The sequence below is a fragment of the Larimichthys crocea genome, chromosome III (genome assembly GCF_000972845.2).
Source record: "Larimichthys crocea isolate SSNF chromosome III, L_crocea_2.0, whole genome shotgun sequence".
NCBI lineage: Eukaryota > Metazoa > Chordata > Actinopteri > Sciaenidae > Larimichthys > Larimichthys crocea.
In genome coordinates this window covers 42,644,684-42,663,032 of record NC_040013.1, presented here as the reverse complement: position 1 = coordinate 42,663,032, position 18,349 = coordinate 42,644,684, and the positions used below count along the sequence as shown (strand labels likewise).

The window sequence follows — 18,349 nt, the reverse complement described above, 5'->3', positions numbered from 1 at the left end:
CTTGGCTCAAAACATCACATGATAACTGTGATCAAGCAGACTGGAAGGCTGTGTTGCTGCAACATCAGAGAGGATTCGCATGCAGACATGGTATTCATCAGGGTTCGACTGACACCAGCCTAAATGAAGCGGACATGTGCTGTGTATTCAGATGTAGTGTACTGCTGCATTACAAATTATTTTCATACATTTCAAGTCAGTCTGTATACAGTCTTGAGTCTTGAGGAGAGTCTAGTCAGACAGTAAAATTGACAACACCTGTGCTGGTGGACTGTGGTTATGGAAGGCTTTGGCTTGTTTATTAAGGGGGTGCTGGGGGTGTGGATATGTCAATTTTTGATAAATGTAACTGTAAATGTTATTTCAAAGAGATACACCATCTTTCTTGCTATCACTGCTTCCTTACTCTCATTTACTATCTATGTTGCTCGACCACGGCTGTCTCAAACCAGCAAACGGACACGAACCAGTCGAAGGTTCTTGTTATCATTCCTATTTGTAGCATAGCCTACAAGCTAGAACACAACTGGCAGAGTATCATATATTAGTCTATGGACTCCAGCTGGAGAGCACCCTGTTTCACTGATATTTCAGGCTGACTGTGGAGGAGTTTGAACGGTTTGATTGTTGGACTGGCTACCGCAACATAACATCTGGTTGCATTTCTCCAAAAGCTGATTTTGGTCGCCGTGTGTTTTTAACACCATTACTTGGTCACACTGACTTATTACAAATGAATTAAGTCACATGACTGTCATGCCACTCAGTGATAGGACAGTTTTGGTGACTGACAACCAATGTCATCAGCAGCTTGACATAGACATTGACAAAGTCAGGTGACTTTTCTGATAACCATACTAATGTGGTTTGCTAGCATCCAACTCAGGAATGAAATATCTCAGCATTTATGTTATTTTTATATAATTTATGTCATTCATCGCTGGTAAATAACATACTTTACTATAACTTGGTGAAAGGTGTTGCTATCAAAAAACAGAAGAGACCTCATAAGGTTAACACAAGGTGAATGGCTGAACGCTTTGAAGTAGAGCACACATTTACACACACACACACACACACACACACACACACACACACACACACACGCACACACACTCTTCCCACTCAGGACTGAACACTGGAGGCCACTGCTTTGATCTTCTCTCTCTGTTTGACTGCCATCCTTCTCACTTTGTCTCTCTTCTTACCTTTTCTTGTTCATTGTCATCCTCTTTAAATATTGTATCATGTAACTAAATTCATGAAACCATAATTAGCTCAAATTTATTATTATTATTAGATCAAATTAACCAGATAAATTAGTCATGTGAGTGTGTGTACTACCTATAAATAATAATCCGGGTACTTGACACATTCATGGGTTAACTACCGCTCATTCTCCTTTCTGTGTCTCCCAGCTAATCACAGGCTGTCTGCGAATGCAGCCAAACTCATCTTTCATCTCACACTCTCTCTAATTCTCTTTGTCAGCCTAGTGAGTATTGAACAAACCTGAATGAGTCTGTAATCTGGTGGTTTTTGTGTCACCGAGCAGCCCTGTGAGGTCGCTGGGCATTGAGGGTTCAGAGGTGTTCACTTGCAGTTACCTCATCTAGGATCAAAGCTGAGGAAAGACACCCTGCGTTGATCATTTGAGAAGCATGAGGTCAATACTGGGCTTGTTTTTTTCTTTGGCAGGGTCTTCTGACACCCCAAGAAGGGCTAGACACAGGGAAGTTAAGTAGGCAGTTTTATACGGTTTTCTTGTGCAAAGTAAACATTTTGAATAGATACAGCCTGGCCTGAACCTGTATTTTTTTTTGTCAACAAACCAATAAAATTACTAAAACTAAACACAAATTGGTCATACATACTTATAAATTCAACTATCAAAGTATATTACAATTAATGTGTTTTTAAGAAGCTCCAGAGACAAAAACATACCACAATGCTGGCTTTCAGGATCACTGATTTGACCAAAAATACTGCACTGGGTGAATTTAAACTGGTTACTGTGCATATTTAATGTGTCATGCATTCAAAAGTTAATAACAATAATAATAACAATAGCATTAACATGAAGTAATTCCTGAATTTTGCAAGAAACTGGTCAGACTGCACTGGAATAACAGTTGTCAAAGATTGTAAGGAGGAGGAGATAGCTTCACCCTATATATTAACAAAATACAATAAATTGACTTTGCATAGCTTTAATATCTGCATTTGCATATATATGTAGGTTATGGTATACTGTACTACAGGCCTGAGGGTTAGTTCATAAGCCATACCCCAACAATTAAACTGAAAGAAATATGAACTTCAAAAGACAAATATGCACTCTGGAGGTGATGCAAAGAAACATGTAAAAGCTTCAATAAAATACCTCATGCTTTAGGCCAAGAAAGAAAGAAATTTTGTGTGTAGATGTCAAACGTTGGAGGTAAAATACAAAATCAAAACCAAATTTCATCACATCTCAACATGGAGAGTAAAAATAGACAATTAGAATTAATAGAAATATACACTTAGCTATTTTTGTGAATGTAGCTTTTCCACATGATTATAGCAGACAGGGAGATAAAATTGCCTGGAAAAAGGAACAACAAAAATATCACATGGTTTCTCACCAGTTTGTGTGTTAGTGGGTCACAAGTGGGCTTCATTTTTGGAGTTTGTGATAAAAAAAAAAATAGATATGAGAATAACTACCCCACAACTGAGCTGTCAGCTAGACACAAAGCAAAATACAGTGTGTGTGTTTTGTAAAAAGAATAAAGTGTAGGCTTGACATTTCAGCTGTTATATAATATTTAGAACTTAACCTTTCCATGATGGATGGAGTTGTTAAACGCTCTGGGAAAGTGAAGACTGATGATGTCATGGCTGTTAGGAAATTCTTCAGGCAATCAAAGGAAACTGTAGGAGGGGGACAAACCGGTACAAACTGCACGACCTCAAGTCAGTATCTAACAGGAAAATACCATTTTCATCAATGTCCTGGGTCAATATCACAAGACACCTCCTCGAGTTCAGCCTGTAGTGTTTATCAGAAAGGGACACATTATATAACATAATACATAAAAGTTTGTGTGCAAAATCAAACGCGACTGAACTATATGTGGCACAAACATTTTAGTTTCTAGATTGTCTTTTAAATATTTGGTGGGACTGATTTGTGGCACTTGTCCAAATTGTCCTCTTGCCTCTCGCCCAGTGTCAGCTGGGATAGGCTCCAGCCCCCTGTGACCCTAGTGAGGATAAGCGGTTACAGATAATGGATGGATGGATAGATTATTTGTAACATAATTGCCTGGCCATCTTTAAAGTGTGCAACACACCCATCACTCTCCTGTGAGCTTTAGTGTACCTGTTAGGATAACTATGTAGAGGTGCAGGGAGCAACATATGCTGCCATCCATCCAGCTTATTTCAGCAAAATACAACAGCGTGGCTTTGTTGTAAAAAAAAATCCTCAGTGCTTACTCAGTGTAGTGATGTAACACAGTGGTGAATATGTTCTTGGCCCAACTTTTTTAGAACATGTTGCAGGCATGAAATTCAAAATGAGTGTATATTTAAAAAAAAAAAAAAAAAGTTTGACAGTTATAGTCTGGCTATACTTGTTATTCACACCAGGGCACAAACATAAAAGTTAACGACTGAAACAAAGTGCCAAATGCACCAGACAATTCTGGTCATGCTGCATAACATCCAGAAGCATACACAAATTGAAGAACTGAAGAGCAGGATAAGAGTTTATAGCTTTACTACACCACCACTTTTTTCCACTGGATGTTGAATCCAGGGCATCTCAATTGGTCAGTTACTCCACCGAATAACCCCTGTTTTCCTCTTTAATGATAAATCTGCATCCTAAAAAGCTTCTTGCAGAGACCTAATTCTATTTTAATTTTCCTCCCAGACCTACAGAACGCATACCATCTCCACAATAAAGCTCACAAGATTGTTTTCCAATTTAAACATTGTGTTGTAACTGTTTACTCTGAAAAAGCTGATCCTCAGTCTGCTGCAAGCTATTTGAGAGTGAGCCTGTAGAGGACATTTAGAGCTGATGCAGTAAGACCTGTTGCTACAGTTTAAACTTTTACATATACATATTTTGCTGTCACCCTTAAGCGTGGAGAACCAGCCTACGTGGCAATCGAAACATACAGTAGTCATTCTCTGACTGATCAAAATAATACTGGCTCTAACTGGCTCTAAATATATGATCACTCAGCAGCAGTGTGACGTGATTTGCTCATGACCTGGTTCATGGTGAGTGATGGACTGAGTCACATGGTCTTTTAAAAAAAAAGAAGTCTTTGCAAACTAGGGCAGGGCCAGCTGTCCAGAAATTACATAAACTTTGCACATGTTTCGTAACAACATCACATGTTATGTTATTTTAAAACTGATATATCCATTACAGGACAGGTTTAATGGCAGAATTCATAATAGTATACATAGTGTATGTGTACAACAGAATGAAACTTGACTTTGTAGGACTAATCATTAAGGGTAAAGAGGAAAGGTCAGTGGCTATAGGTCTCCATAAAGACGGAGTCACTTTACTGAGTCACCTTGAGTTCAGGCCAGTCATCAAGATAATAACCTAGCTTTTGTCAGATGTCATAGATCAGTGGTCTCCAAGCAGTCCTCCTCTATCAGAAGCTTTGTTGTTGTAAGATGTCATAGGTCAAAGGTCACAGGTAGGAGTACTGCTTTGCTGTCCAAGTCCCCAAAGCAATCATCGTATCACAGCGGGCGGTGTAAAGGTTTGTGTTGTTCACTGTGTGTTTGTTTAATGCTTCCTTCCTCGTCACCTTTTCTTTGTCACTTTGTCAACATTTGTCAGCAGTAATATTAGTGTTGAAATGACCACAGAGATTGCAAAGGCATGGAATATTTTTCGTGAGTGGACGGAGTAAAGAATACTCATAATGCATAAATATGTAGCTGTCTCATCTGCCTGTGGCTCAGTATTTATTGTAAAATCTGAACCTCTTCTGTAGCTAATGTTGATTTCGTAATGGTCCTTACTCCTTAAATAAGTCCTTAAATAAGGGGCACCATGGGCAAATAATACTGGCCCATTTTTGGATGAGCTAAATATGCAAGGGCAGCCTGTTTTTTTTATCCTTTGCTGGATGGGCCACTTTAAAAATAATGGGGTATTTGGGGTAGAGTATACTTATCTATGCAGGCACCATTACTCTACTGCCCACACAGTTTTGTGTTAAACTCGCAGTCCATTTCACCCCTCAGTGTAAAAGAGGTGCCCTTTTTTTGACCTCATAAGTACTCATTTGGCGGCCACCTCTGATTTCCAGTGACAGCATTATAAGATAAGGAATAGCTGGGAACTGACTGCATCGCCACACCTGATGATTCGTCACAACAGAATTCAGTAAACAGAGAAATACTGTATTTCTGACTAGTTTGTGTAACAGATATGTTATCGAAAAGCTGTCAAACTGTAGTACTTGTATATGTTGTTTAAATTGTAATACATATTACTAGTTACTTAGAGGGTAAAATGGTTCCATCGCAGCAATCAAAGCAAGCTATTTATTGTGGTTCATTTTTAATCCAATAGTTGCCAATAATAATAATAGCCAATAATGAATAGTAAAGGTTATTTTCTGCCGCACATGCCTATTCATACATTCACACGCAGTGGTTACCACTTTGTATTAAATTGTTATTGAAAATAGTTTGATGATAATGACCAACAAAATAGCCCAGAACATTTTTAACATTTACACCAATCATGGATGTGGTAAGAGATGAAACACGCAGGATTCTTAAGGGCAGCAAAACACTGCTTTTCAGCCAGGTGTTAAAGGTCAGTGAGAATCCAGCCCTGCGTTAAAACAATGAAAGTTAAGGTACCCATGAGACAATGATCCAGGAAGTCCAGTTTTGAGGTAGAAATTAATTTGTTTTGGGGGTTTTCAGACATCATAACACTGTGCAATGATTTATAGCCCTCACAGTCAGGATTTTACAACTCTGAAGAGTTATCACAGTGGCAAATATGTTATCGTTTATTACCACAATCACAAGGTACATTAATTTTTGCTAATAACTGCAAACATTTTGATTTGATGTTCTGCAGACAGACAGATTGTAGGTAGGTAAGTCCACACTTCTCTTTTTTAATAGTGTTAATGGATTTAGCACCCAGAAGTACTTTGTGTTTAGGCTGTTTATGGATGAAAAAATAACCTTGTGACTTTTCCTGCATTCACAGCTTCCCCCCCATAGTTCCTAAAGAGTACACTGACCTTTACCCCAATCTGTTCTTTCTTTTCAATTAGTCTCTGCACCATCACATAAATGATTCATAAAACTCAGCCTGGACCTGTATTAATAACTAATAAGGATAAGTGATATTAGGGAACAGCTAGTATGCTGGAAAAGCAAGGGGTCAAAAAGGTCTGCAATTACACTGGTCATGCAGAGACAAAATGTCCACGCCTGGTGCCAGAGGCCGTCTGCTCAAAAGCAGAAATGGACCAGTTCTGCTGGTATTATCCAAGCGGCTTGTAAATTATATTCGTCATTAAGTGCTGTTTGGTTTTAGGAATTCTTCCTGCCAGTATGGTCTGCTGCAGCTCTTTTATAATGACTGCCTCATATAGTAAGAGGAGGTTGTATTCAGAATTTGTGAAATATGACTTGATCTCTTGAGCCAGATAATGCAAAGGACAACAACCTGCAGGATTTAATAGGTTAAATCCTTCTTTCCGCTAATGTGGGTTAAGAGGATTTTCTCTGTGTTATTACGACATCAGTTATATCCTGAGAATAGATAATTTCCTTTTTTTTAATCTGAGCATCATATGTTTGACTCTTATCAGTAAAAATATGTTTAAGGTTTCCTCTTCAGCAGTTTAATTGAACAGAAACATAAAGTATAAGTACACACCTACACTAACTTGAACACAGTCATTATCTCTACCAAATGATTAGAATCTAGTGTGGCTGCATTAAAGTGGCCTCTCAATCTCTCTCTGAGTCAGTCCGTGGACCCCACCCTCTTTAAGACAGCTACCATTGTTCCTGCACCAAAGAGACCAGTGGCAACATATTTAAACGACTACTGCCCTGTTGCACTGACATCATTCATCATGAAGTGCTTTGAGTGAATAGTCAAAAGTCCCACATCTGATACCTTGGACCCTGTTTAGTTCTCATACAGACCAAACCTTTGCAACAGACATGGTGCACATCCACCTCTACAGAGGTCTCTAGGCTTGTTGATCTTGGACTGAAAACCTCCATCTGCAATGCCCACAAATGACCACAAATCTTATTTGGTTATATTTTGCTTATATCATTCCATTTTATTTCTTATATTCTGTTTCTTATTTTATCTTCTATGCAGTGCTATTGAAACTAGTGCTCTCAATTTCATTGTACCGTTGACCCTGTGTTAACCTAGATATTACAGATAAAACTGAGACTGGACTGAAATGCCTTTCCCATTGATTTCCTGTTTCTGTCTCACAGACAAACAGGTTGGTTAATAGGGCTGATTTATGCAACAGCATGCAGCTGTAGGCATTTAGCCATAAATCCCTGACAGTGCTCAACTTGAGGAGATTAAAGTTGAGTGAATGCCCACCCTGACAGCAGCACGTGGAAGTGGGCACTGCAGGGTCATTTTCAGTTATTTTTCACTGTGCAGGAAAAGAGGTGGCGATTTGAATCATTATTACTTTTGAGTTTTTATTTTTCTATTTTTGCTCAGTGAGATGCAGAGCTAGGATTTTGTGCTTTCGAGGTATAAATAAGTACATGATAAACATGATAACTGATGAACCTTAGAGTACTTTTTTTTTTCATTGATTCATTTTTAAATATCAAGAGCTGTGGATGACAGTCACAAGAAAACTGAATCAAGGGTGTGTGAAATCACTTCTGTTTACTCCCCCTCGATACAGAAACGCATATATTTATTTATTGTCTCGTCTCCTCTAAATGCTGGAACAATCGCTGTTAATTATCTGCTTTGTACAGAGAGCTTGACTTATTTCTTCTAATCCAGTTATTTCTCTGTGGGTAAAGACTACATGACAGTGTAGAGGAACACCCTAAGATCTATCTAGTATTCAGTGTTGTGTCATCATCTGACTTGTAATGGGAAGCTTATTAGCTTAATTCTGCTCTTTTAGTTTTTTATACTTAGCCTGTATGTGTCCAAAGCTATGTTTAGTGTGTATAATAACTCTCATTTTATTTTATTTTGTCATTTAGTATATCGTTGGTGTTTATAGTTCATTTTTATTTATGAGTATTTTCTTATCTACCTCATGTATTGTGAACTGCTGTAATAAGTGAATTTCCCTGGTGTGGGATCAGTGAACTTTATCTCATCTTAGATCATAGTTATCCATGTTAAGGCAGATCTAATTCAAATGAACTTCGACTTACCATATTTTGCCTCTAAACCACAAAGCTTCATTTTTCTGGCCTAATGCAGATTTTAGTATTTTCCAGGATGTAAACAGAAACCTCAAAAAGTCCTTTCAGAAACCATGAGCTGTGTGACAGAGCTGTTTAATTAGTATTAAGTGGCTGTTTGAAAAAAAAAGAGCAGTTTCTTGGAAAATACCTGTGTGATTTTCCCGCCTTATTGCGTAAAATGAACTCAATATGTGAGAGGCAGAACGTGTTGCTGATCAATACCAGTGATAAATGACCATGTTTCTGTGTTTGCATGAAAATAACGTAACCTTCTAAATTTTAAACTTTTTTTATTTTTCTCTCTCTCGTCAGCCAACGATTTTTGGGACATTAACCAACGAGAGAGCACTGTTTAACAACAGCCTGGTGAGTCCCCTCAATATGAACTTTTTTTTAACTGAATGATGACACTCACAAAGTTGGGACATTTGGGCTAAGGGTATTTTGGCTCAGGGTATAAGGGTAAAGTGGGTTTTAAATGAGAAACAGCAAGTAATGGGAATTTTTAATTAACTTAATTCCTGAGGATAAAAACTTTCGAAAGCAGCAACAGATGTCTGTATTACTGTGTGTGTGATTGTGGCTGTTTTATTGTTTTCAGAGATGAATTTACCCTAAATCTTTTTGTCAGTTTTTGTTTTATATTAATACATTTTTTAAATAATGTGCTCTTTTAAGCACCATTCAAGTGTTTCCCTGCACGATAGATGACAGATTGCCTCTTTTTGATGATACCATGCTTGATGAAACAAAAAGACTTCCTCCGTCTCTCTGTTGTTGTGTAATGCAAATACAAATGGCAGACACCACAGACAGCCAATTAACCAGTAACAAAGGAAATTAAAGCTGCAGGCAGCGATGGTCAGGCCCTCGCACATGTGCGCACATCGAAATGTCCGCATGTCGAAATGACCGCAAGAAGTTTCAGACAGCTCTGAGAAGGTGCTTCCTGCTGATTTATTCTTTGAATGATTTTTATGGATGGCCACGCCCACACAGTTTCCCCAAAATTCATAATTTTGATAACTTTTACTCAGTACGTCTATATGAACACACCTACCAAGTTTGAAGTGAATTGGATAAAATCCCTAGGAGGAGTTCGTTGAAATATGACCCCTTCTCAACCAGACTGAAACAGCAAAAATGATTTTCAAGAGGCTTCGTAGGTCCTGCCATGTTCTACAATTCGGCTGAGGTTTCATAACTCTGTGTCCAAAACTGTGGCGGGGCTGCCTCAAGAAAATTTCAAGGGGGCGCTATGGAGCGTTTCTGCCATGCCCACCAAATGATATTATGCAGCCGAATTGTGCATAATATTGGTCTTAACAACCACGTGAAGTTTCAGACAGCTCTGAGGAAGTATATGATAGCCCAACAAAAGTCAATGGAGTCTCTTTTTTTTTTCCGAAAGAATCGGCAGCGTTGACTTTGACGCGCCGTCACGGCCACGCCCTCTGATGAAAAGTTGTGATTTTAATAACTTTTCATTGTCGAGGTCTTGAGAACACACACGCCGAGTTTCAACCGCATCAGATGAAATCCCTAGGAGGAGTTCGTTCAAATGGAAATGACCCCAAAAACACAAAAGTCCAAATTTGACAAAAATTGGACGCCCTACGCTTCACTGTAGCCCGGGTCACCAAGAGACTTTTTTGTGTGTCTCGGCATGTTACATAGTCACTCCAAATTTTGTACACGTGGACGAAACCGTGGCGAGGGGCCCCTCCGAAAACACACCTTTGGCGCTGTCGAGCTATATGCGTACGTCTATGTGTGAGACCCCCGAAATGCATAATTTCATGCCCGACTTTGGGGAGGTAGGCAAATTTTCGAGGGGATATGGGCCGTCTAAAATGCGATTTACTTTTAAACATCGTTCAGTGTTCGAAATCCAATAGGGCCTCGCCCCAGCGTGCCGTGCTTGGTCCCTAATTATTAAGCTGCCTGGTTGTTTGCCTGGCTAGATCTATCGGAGGAAGGGAGTCTGTGGTGAGCCTCTGCCAACTGGCACATGCCTTATTTAATTACTTAGCCCTGCGGCACAGAATGAATCCAGCAGATTTATGGATTCGTCCATTTCCCATTTATCAGAAAACAATAAAAGCATCCCTTTATGCTTCTTCTCCAAAGCACTCTTGGGCCCCATGACCATTAAGGAGGATCTTCCTGCTCTGTCTATAGGCCTCTGCCTTTTTTCAGTGTGGTCTAAGTAATGGACAGCAGCAGGTGGGTGGGCGGTCCAGCGTTAATTCACAGGTACAATATGTTTGGGGGAGCCTGATCATGAAAGACTGTTTAAACCTTTTGAAAATGTGAAAAGACAAGTTTGGTCCAAAGCCAGGCTACATTGTTGATATTCTGTGGCTTTGATGGAATTTGTCCAACTTTTTCAGCTGCTCTGCGCAACAAAGTTTGGCACTTAGCTCACCAACAACTAAAAGTCAGCTCCAGATTTACTCTTGTCCAGCTACTTTTGCTCGTTCACCCTCTCTTTTTCTCTTCTCAGCTTCTTTTGTCAGTGTCCTCTCTGGTCTTTTCGGTCTGCGTCTTTATGTCTATATAGGCTGCTAAACCCTGTTACAATGCCTGCTTGCCAAGCTTCGGTTAGCTTGCAAGAGACCGGCTCAGCTCCTTGTCATCATTCCCTTGCACCTGAAAACCTCCTCCTGGTGGCCTAAAATGCTAGTGATACAGCTAACATTCTCCTAGTACACTAAACTCAGTCTGGGTAGCCCAGTTAACGAACATAACTTAACAACAGCACCTGTAAATCAGAGAGTTGGTATGCATCAGGGAAAAAGCAGAATGTTTTCTCCATAAAATATGATCCAGTTTCACTAAAAGAAGTGAAGTAGTGGGTGATGTGTGACTTAGTGCTGTAAAGCATTCAGTGCTTCGCAGGTATCAGTCAATCAAATCTGTTCTAGTCCCATTTCACATGGAAGTACAAACCCTAGTTTTTTATTTTTATTTATTTGTTTTGAAATATGATGTACACATAAATTATTTAATAATATATTTTAGAAATGTATAGATACAAAGCATGAAAATATAGCCACATTTTACTATTAACATCTCTGATATTAACAAACTCAAAACATTTAATAACTTAAATCCAGTTGTGTCATTCAGTTTAATACTCATCACTGTGAGTTTAAGAAGCTGCTATTATGCTATTGTGGGGACCAGTTTGAGTCTCCACAGTATAACTGTGTGAACCAGCAACATATACAAGTCCAAAAAACAACTGGGAAAAAGAGACATAAGGTCATTTAATTAACAATAAAAAGTGATTTTATTTTGTGCCTAAGCTTTTGAAGTGGTCCACTCATTTTTTGTGAAGTGGTAATAAATTCCAAAGTCCATCTGGATTTTCTTTTAAGTGGGGTGGCTTACAAAGAGACTAAAAAATCCCTGTCACTCATCACCCCACTCTGCATATGTGCACCCACTGGGGGGTCAGAAAACAGACTTTTTTGGCTTCCTGGACTAAAACCCTTGAGAACCACCTCATTAGATAATGCCAGGCTTTGGTTAAAGATAATCCACTCAGGGTTTATTTCTCTTTTCCTGGAGAACGGTGAGGTTAGGTGAGGCTTTCTCTTCTTCTCTGACTGAAATCTCCTCTGGATGTTGTGTTGGCCTCAAAAGTGTCAAGGCACAGGTGGAAAGGGTGGCAGGCCCTGGCCCGAGGATTATGCTAACATTATGCATGCTGAAGAATAGCACTCTCAATGGGATTGGCAGCCAGATAAGACAGCCGCCATGATATCACCACAAACGGCTTAACTCTCATGCATCAGCAGGCTTTGTGGGATTAATCTAATAATAAAGCCAGAATTTTGCCTAAATCCTAATTGATTTTTTCTCCCCCTTATGGACATTGTACTCATCATTGTATAGTGGATAAATCCAATATGCAGCTGCGTCTCTAATCATGAACCTCTATAAATGAATTCAGAAGTGTAACTAAGATGAACACTATTATTTCTTTTCGTAAACAAAGAATAGCTATATATATATATAGTGTTATAATCTTATTATTATTTACATTTTGTAAAGTAAAACATGAAGAGGTTTTCTGCACCAAAAAGTTTATAATGGATCAGGCAGCTTTGACTTTGTGATGAAATGAAATGAATAATAGGGATGAGGTAAATTTTATGACAACAAAAGGAGGATGCTGACAGAAGAAACAAATACTGTGAATTTTGTTAAATAGCTTGTTTTGTCAGACCAAAAGTCCAACGGAATTTAGTTTGTACCGACATACAACTTGGACAAACATCAAATCCTCACATTAATTTATTTACACTTATTTGCTTTCTTTATGAGAGTTGGATAAGACATAACCGGTAGGTGATTAGCTTAGCTTGAGGACACCTAACCTCTATTATTATATTTTAAGTCTATGAAGAATCGATTGTAGGATCTCATGGTCATACAGGACACTATGATTGTTCTTTTATTATTACAGATTCAGAACGCAACTATATATATACTTTATATTATACAACTATAACCCATCCTGAGAAAGGTATGATAAGTATGTGGCATATGAATGATGTGTGTATTAAGCTCTAAAATCCAGGGTGGTTGCATAAGCCTGATATAAGGGCACTGGTTATGTAAACGTGCTTCTCAAAGAAATCAGAAGCCCAGCCAAGTGTGTTCCCTCAGATGCCTGATTTTCTTCCAACATCAGCAGCTCACTGCTGGGAACATGGATGTGAGCCAAAACTACAGTGCTGCATTTTTTCCCTCGTCCATTTGCGTTTGTAACAAAGTTGGCAGCAGGAGTCAAGCAAGAGCACTCACTGTATTGAGGTACGGTAACGTGCAGCAAAATTGATGGACCCGAGATAGTACTGACCTCGATCAACCCAGCAATCTAATAAACCAGTTATTGTGTTTGTTCATGGTTGATTCAAATGGCATGCAGAAGTCTCTTAATTTCCTTTTATCGAGGTAGATAAAAGATCAAACCATGTATTTGTACGTTTTAGCTTCTCGTATTTTGTAGCTGGTAATTTTTCAATTCATAATTTTCCTGTGTGTAGATACTTCACTTCATAGTCTATAGCTCTAGCACCTCAGTTTAAATTTTCTCCTTGATTTCAAATGGATGATTTCCCTACAGTTCCACCTACCTATTTATGGCCATCCATTTCATTCTGCAATAAAATAACTTGCTGAAGTTCACGCAGCCTGAGTTCATGCAGTTTAAAGCTGTAATCATTATTTATTCCTTTTTGATTATTTCTGCATTGACTTATTTAACTGATAAGTGCTTCAATGTTGTGTCTTGACCAAACCAAAACAATGAGCTGACAGTTTGACAGTTGCTGCTACTGCAGCTTTGGTGACCATTTTCTGTGGGTTTGTGACTCTATTCACATTACACATGAACTGGTTTGTAATACATGTATTGTGAAAGTACCTGTATGACCCTCATTTCCCTGTTGGTCTGCAAAACTGATTAGCAGCATATAAGTGACAGTGGTCTATGAAATATTTGTGAAAATGAACATTTTTGGCACCTCGCTGACATTTTAGTGACATTAAACAACAATCTTGTGCCATTTGGAGGACAGTTTATTCCAAAGCACCATACAGTACCATGAGTAATGACATTTTAATATGTGGTGGCCCCAGTGAGACCTAAACTTATGACCCAGGCTGTGGTTCCACATGGCTCTGTTGCATTAATTATATGAATGGCAGATGTTCATCATTACAGCGTGATGTCATCTGGTTTGCTTGGAATCCCCAGAGTCATTCCATAGTGTATTGCGTAGCTGTGGTATCATCCACTCTCAACACTTAATTAATTATTAAAAAGAATTTCTGGTGTTTCCTGATTAGACATAGGCATGCCAAAAAAGAGATTTATCAGGTCTTCTTTAAAATCTGTGCTCTGTGCAAGTTTAAGGCTCTTTTATTTTACTCGTTTGTTTTAGTCTGCCTTGTTTTTCATTTCATTCATGTTATTGCTTTAGTGCCTCTGTATTACCCTAGTATGTGCAGATTTTTGTAGGAAATTAAAGACCACCACATTTCAACCACTGTTTCAGGGTGGTCCATGCATGACGAGCTGCTTTACCACAATGCAGCACAGACATAGTTCTACTATCCAGCCTCAAGAAGCAAATCAAGCTAACAAAGTATGTGTTAACTGCCCTCAAGAACAACACATGGAAACGTCTGACACCTACAGGACATCATTTGTGGGACCTTTGTCTTTAATGATTACAATAATAACCATTTAGTTAAAACTGGAGAACAATTCTGTTCACGGTTTAAAGAAATTACAGATGACTGTCAGTTGGAAACAGGAAACAAACAGTGGTTGTCTGTATTAAGGTCCAATTTTGACCTTATTATGCAGACTTTATATCTTTCTCCATTGGTACAGATGGAAAAGAGAGTCTGTACTACAGCCATGACAGGGTTTTTTTTTTTACAATGTTTAAGAATGATATATCTGTGCTTACATCTTTATCTTTAAAAATATTTTTGCTCTTGGGCAAGTCCGTGAAGGCTTTGACCCTGTGTCTTGTTTCTGTTTTCTGACAATCTGCCATCAATTAAATCAAGACAGACCGGTTGCACAACCACCTGCTGCTGCCTCTTAGCTTTGTATGTGTATGTGTGTGTGTGTGTTTCTGTGTGTGATCTCTGGTAACCTTCTGTTGGCCCCAGACTGGACAGTGTCTCACACACATGCCTTCGGATATTATGCAACCTTGTCATGGCAGGCTGCTCATCTCTTTACACGGACATGGACACATTGATGAACTCTGAGCCACAGGGATGAAATTAGCTGGCTGGCTTGCAGTGGGAATATCGGGTGCATGTGTTTGGATGTGTTTATGTTGAACAGTGAACTTGCAACCACATTTCAGGCCCTGCTGGTCTTGTGATTATTAGTCATGCCCTGAACATTGGCCTTGGTCATGGCTTGTACTTTTTTTTTAATGTGTGTGCTCCTACTGTGCTCATTTAATACCTGGTATTCAATGACAGGCTGTATTATCATCTACATGCAAGTGCTTTGAACTAAGGGAATAAAGTGTCTGTCCTACATTTCATAGACACGCACGCTCATCACGCTGACTGTTCTCTCTATAAAAGGGGTGATGACCTGCTGACACCAAAATAGTGCCAGCTCTTCCTTGAAATGTCAGTTTGTCCAGCTGAATGTGGTCATGTCTCAAAGGAGACTTTTATTATCACTGAAGACTTACTCCAGCACTCTGACGACATTAGCTATTAGCTAATGAGGAAATATCTTAATGTGTGCCAAAATGTGTCAGTGGACTTCATAAACATCAAACATGAACATCATTTCTGAATTGTTTTGGAGAACATCCAAGGAAAACATCCAACTTTTGAAATGCATTTTGTACAAGCGGCAACCTCCGGTGCTGGGAAATGAAGCAAATACAGAAGTAATTCCTCGAGTGGCCTCTTGAGACAGGCTGCAGATGTGAGTCAGTTCTTCACAGCAGAAATAAACATGTTTACAGCGTGGTTCAGAAAGCACGTTTAGTCTCTTTTGGTTTATGACAACTGTGAGGAAGGTGAATTTTTTTTAACTCACCTGTTCAGATGATATTAAGGCTCAAAGTTGCGCATAATTAACAATGTGACTGCCTGATTGAAAGATGGCTTTAAAAAGCACCCAGCTGACATTCGGCCCGCCTCAGGTCCACTGGTGATCTACGTCTTTGCCGATATTTAGATTAGCCCGGAGGCGGAAGAAGCAGTACATCCAACATGGCAGCAGGCAGCGCAGCATGTGTTCAACTTCAAAATAACACTTTTGGAAACCACTGGGTGACGTTACTCAGGCTCTCTTTATACTGTCATTGACCCTGATTTGTCTATATTTCTCTTTAGCCATCCCTCACTGCAAGTCTCTAACAGTAAACTAATGATCTTGAGGGACACTAACGAACTTTACTTACCTACAAAAATGCAACTGAATATTCCCCATAGTTTTGTGTGTTGTGCATGTCACAAAAAAAAAAACTAATTCTCTCACAAACCTGCTGCCCAGTAAAGATGAGTAGAGCGGTCTTCCTCTGGGAATATCTGTCTCCTGGTTTGACGACTTGCTTGCTTTGATGAAAAGCTCGATGTGAAGGTGGATGTTTTGGCTTTGACAGCTCTACATCAGTTCCTTCCACTTAACTTCCTGATCTGAAAACAAACACTAAGTTGCCCTCTGACTCATGACCTTTAGAATTTTATCTTCAGCCAAACATCTGCAGATGGCAAACTGTGATACCAATGACGGGGCAGTAAATGTAACATAGTAAGGTGGCTCTCCATAATCTGGAGCTCTCCATAATGCTGGAGCTTTGGTCCTTCAGACTGCCTCTTTTCTCCATTCACCTTGCATTAACAGTCTACAGAAAGCAACAATTCACTATTTTTTATGCATTACTCTGTAGGCCTAGTGGAGATCGATAACATAGTAATAATGATTCTACTTGAATTAATGTCAATTTCCATGACCCTACCTCTATGATGGGGATGTTACCATAGTCTGACTGTTGTAAATTAGTTTTACTAATAAGCATACTTTAAAGTGACAAGTGACAACTGATTACATTGATGTTTCAGTAGTGATCCAAGAGCAGCTGCCCTCCGTGTGCCTCAAGATTTACCATAAAGGCTAAATAAAACACCTCTCATACTCAACTAAGAGTAAATCAAATCAAGTAGTCCAAATGACAGCACTGGTTAATATTCTGTTTTGCACCCCTCTGCCTCCCTCCCCCTCTCTAAATCCAGTAATCCAAGAGGAAATGAAATTGGCTTAGTGACTTTCCAACCTGTCAGGAGAGGGAACACCACACGGGACTCCAGTGAACAGTTTAAGCTGATTAACCCCAATAAGAAGGGTTATCTTATTAAAGCTTGACTTTAGAGGCTTTAGGCACGTTGGCTCTATGAACATGAGTGAATACAGGCCATTCATTAATAAATGGTTGCTGAAAAAATATTATGTAACTCTGTATTTTCAACTAACCCCAAACTCTAAGAGAAATATCTGAGAAAGATCGTTTTTTATGGTAACACAATAGTAAAGATACTATATTTATGCTGGATATTAACAAAATACTTTATTCACATTTGTACAGATGGGCAGCATCATGTTTCTAAGACATACAACTTACAAAGTTAAGCTTTCATGTAAAAGTCATCCAACTTTTTAGCAAAGATCACAAAGTGGGCATGCAGTAGACGCCATAGATTTGTCAGATTTTTGCACAAATTAAATTGTTTGTTTTCTTGTTCCCCCATGAAATCATGAAGTGTCAACAACAACAGGAAAGGCTAAAAACAGTCACATGAGCTGGGGGCACTGCAACCATAGAAAACTGGACTTGTCTGTGTCATGGACCAGGATCACAGGTTATCTTGATACATTTTCTCATCAAAACACAGAACTACTCTGTCTGTTTGTCCAGGTTCAAGTCAGTTACATGTTTTGCTTGCCAACCTGCAGTCAGTCAATATGATGTTTTTAGGCAATAAATTATATATGTGGTTGAAATAGATTTAATGTTCAAATAGGGGATGAACCCCACCATCAGTGGTCAAGCTCATGGTGTAATTATTTTTCACCAACACATATACGTACATAGACAAGTAGCAAAATATATAAGATATAAGTCCTTTATATGTACACTAACATAACATTTCTGTCTGTTTCTGCGGTGGGTTATTGATCAACTTCAACCACTACTTACTCAATACCTGCTTTTCTAAAAAAAATGTTTAAAAAAATGCAGTAGCCTAATCATTGAAATTGATGCCTGCATCAGCCCACTAATTATGAGCAGTCACAGTAGTGTTGTTG

General features: G+C 38.9%; 1 protein-coding gene across 1 annotated transcript in view; it reads left to right on the top strand.

Moving 5' to 3' along the window:
• The window catches only part of rasgef1ba (RasGEF domain family, member 1Ba), a 102,511-nt gene that overhangs the window by 16,373 nt on the left and 67,789 nt on the right, over window positions 1-18,349 (top strand). The window contains exon 3 of the mRNA XM_027277406.1: window positions 8,788-8,841. Coding sequence (XP_027133207.1) covers window positions 8,788-8,841 — 54 coding nt within the window. The remainder of the gene's footprint in view (window positions 1-8,787; window positions 8,842-18,349) is intronic.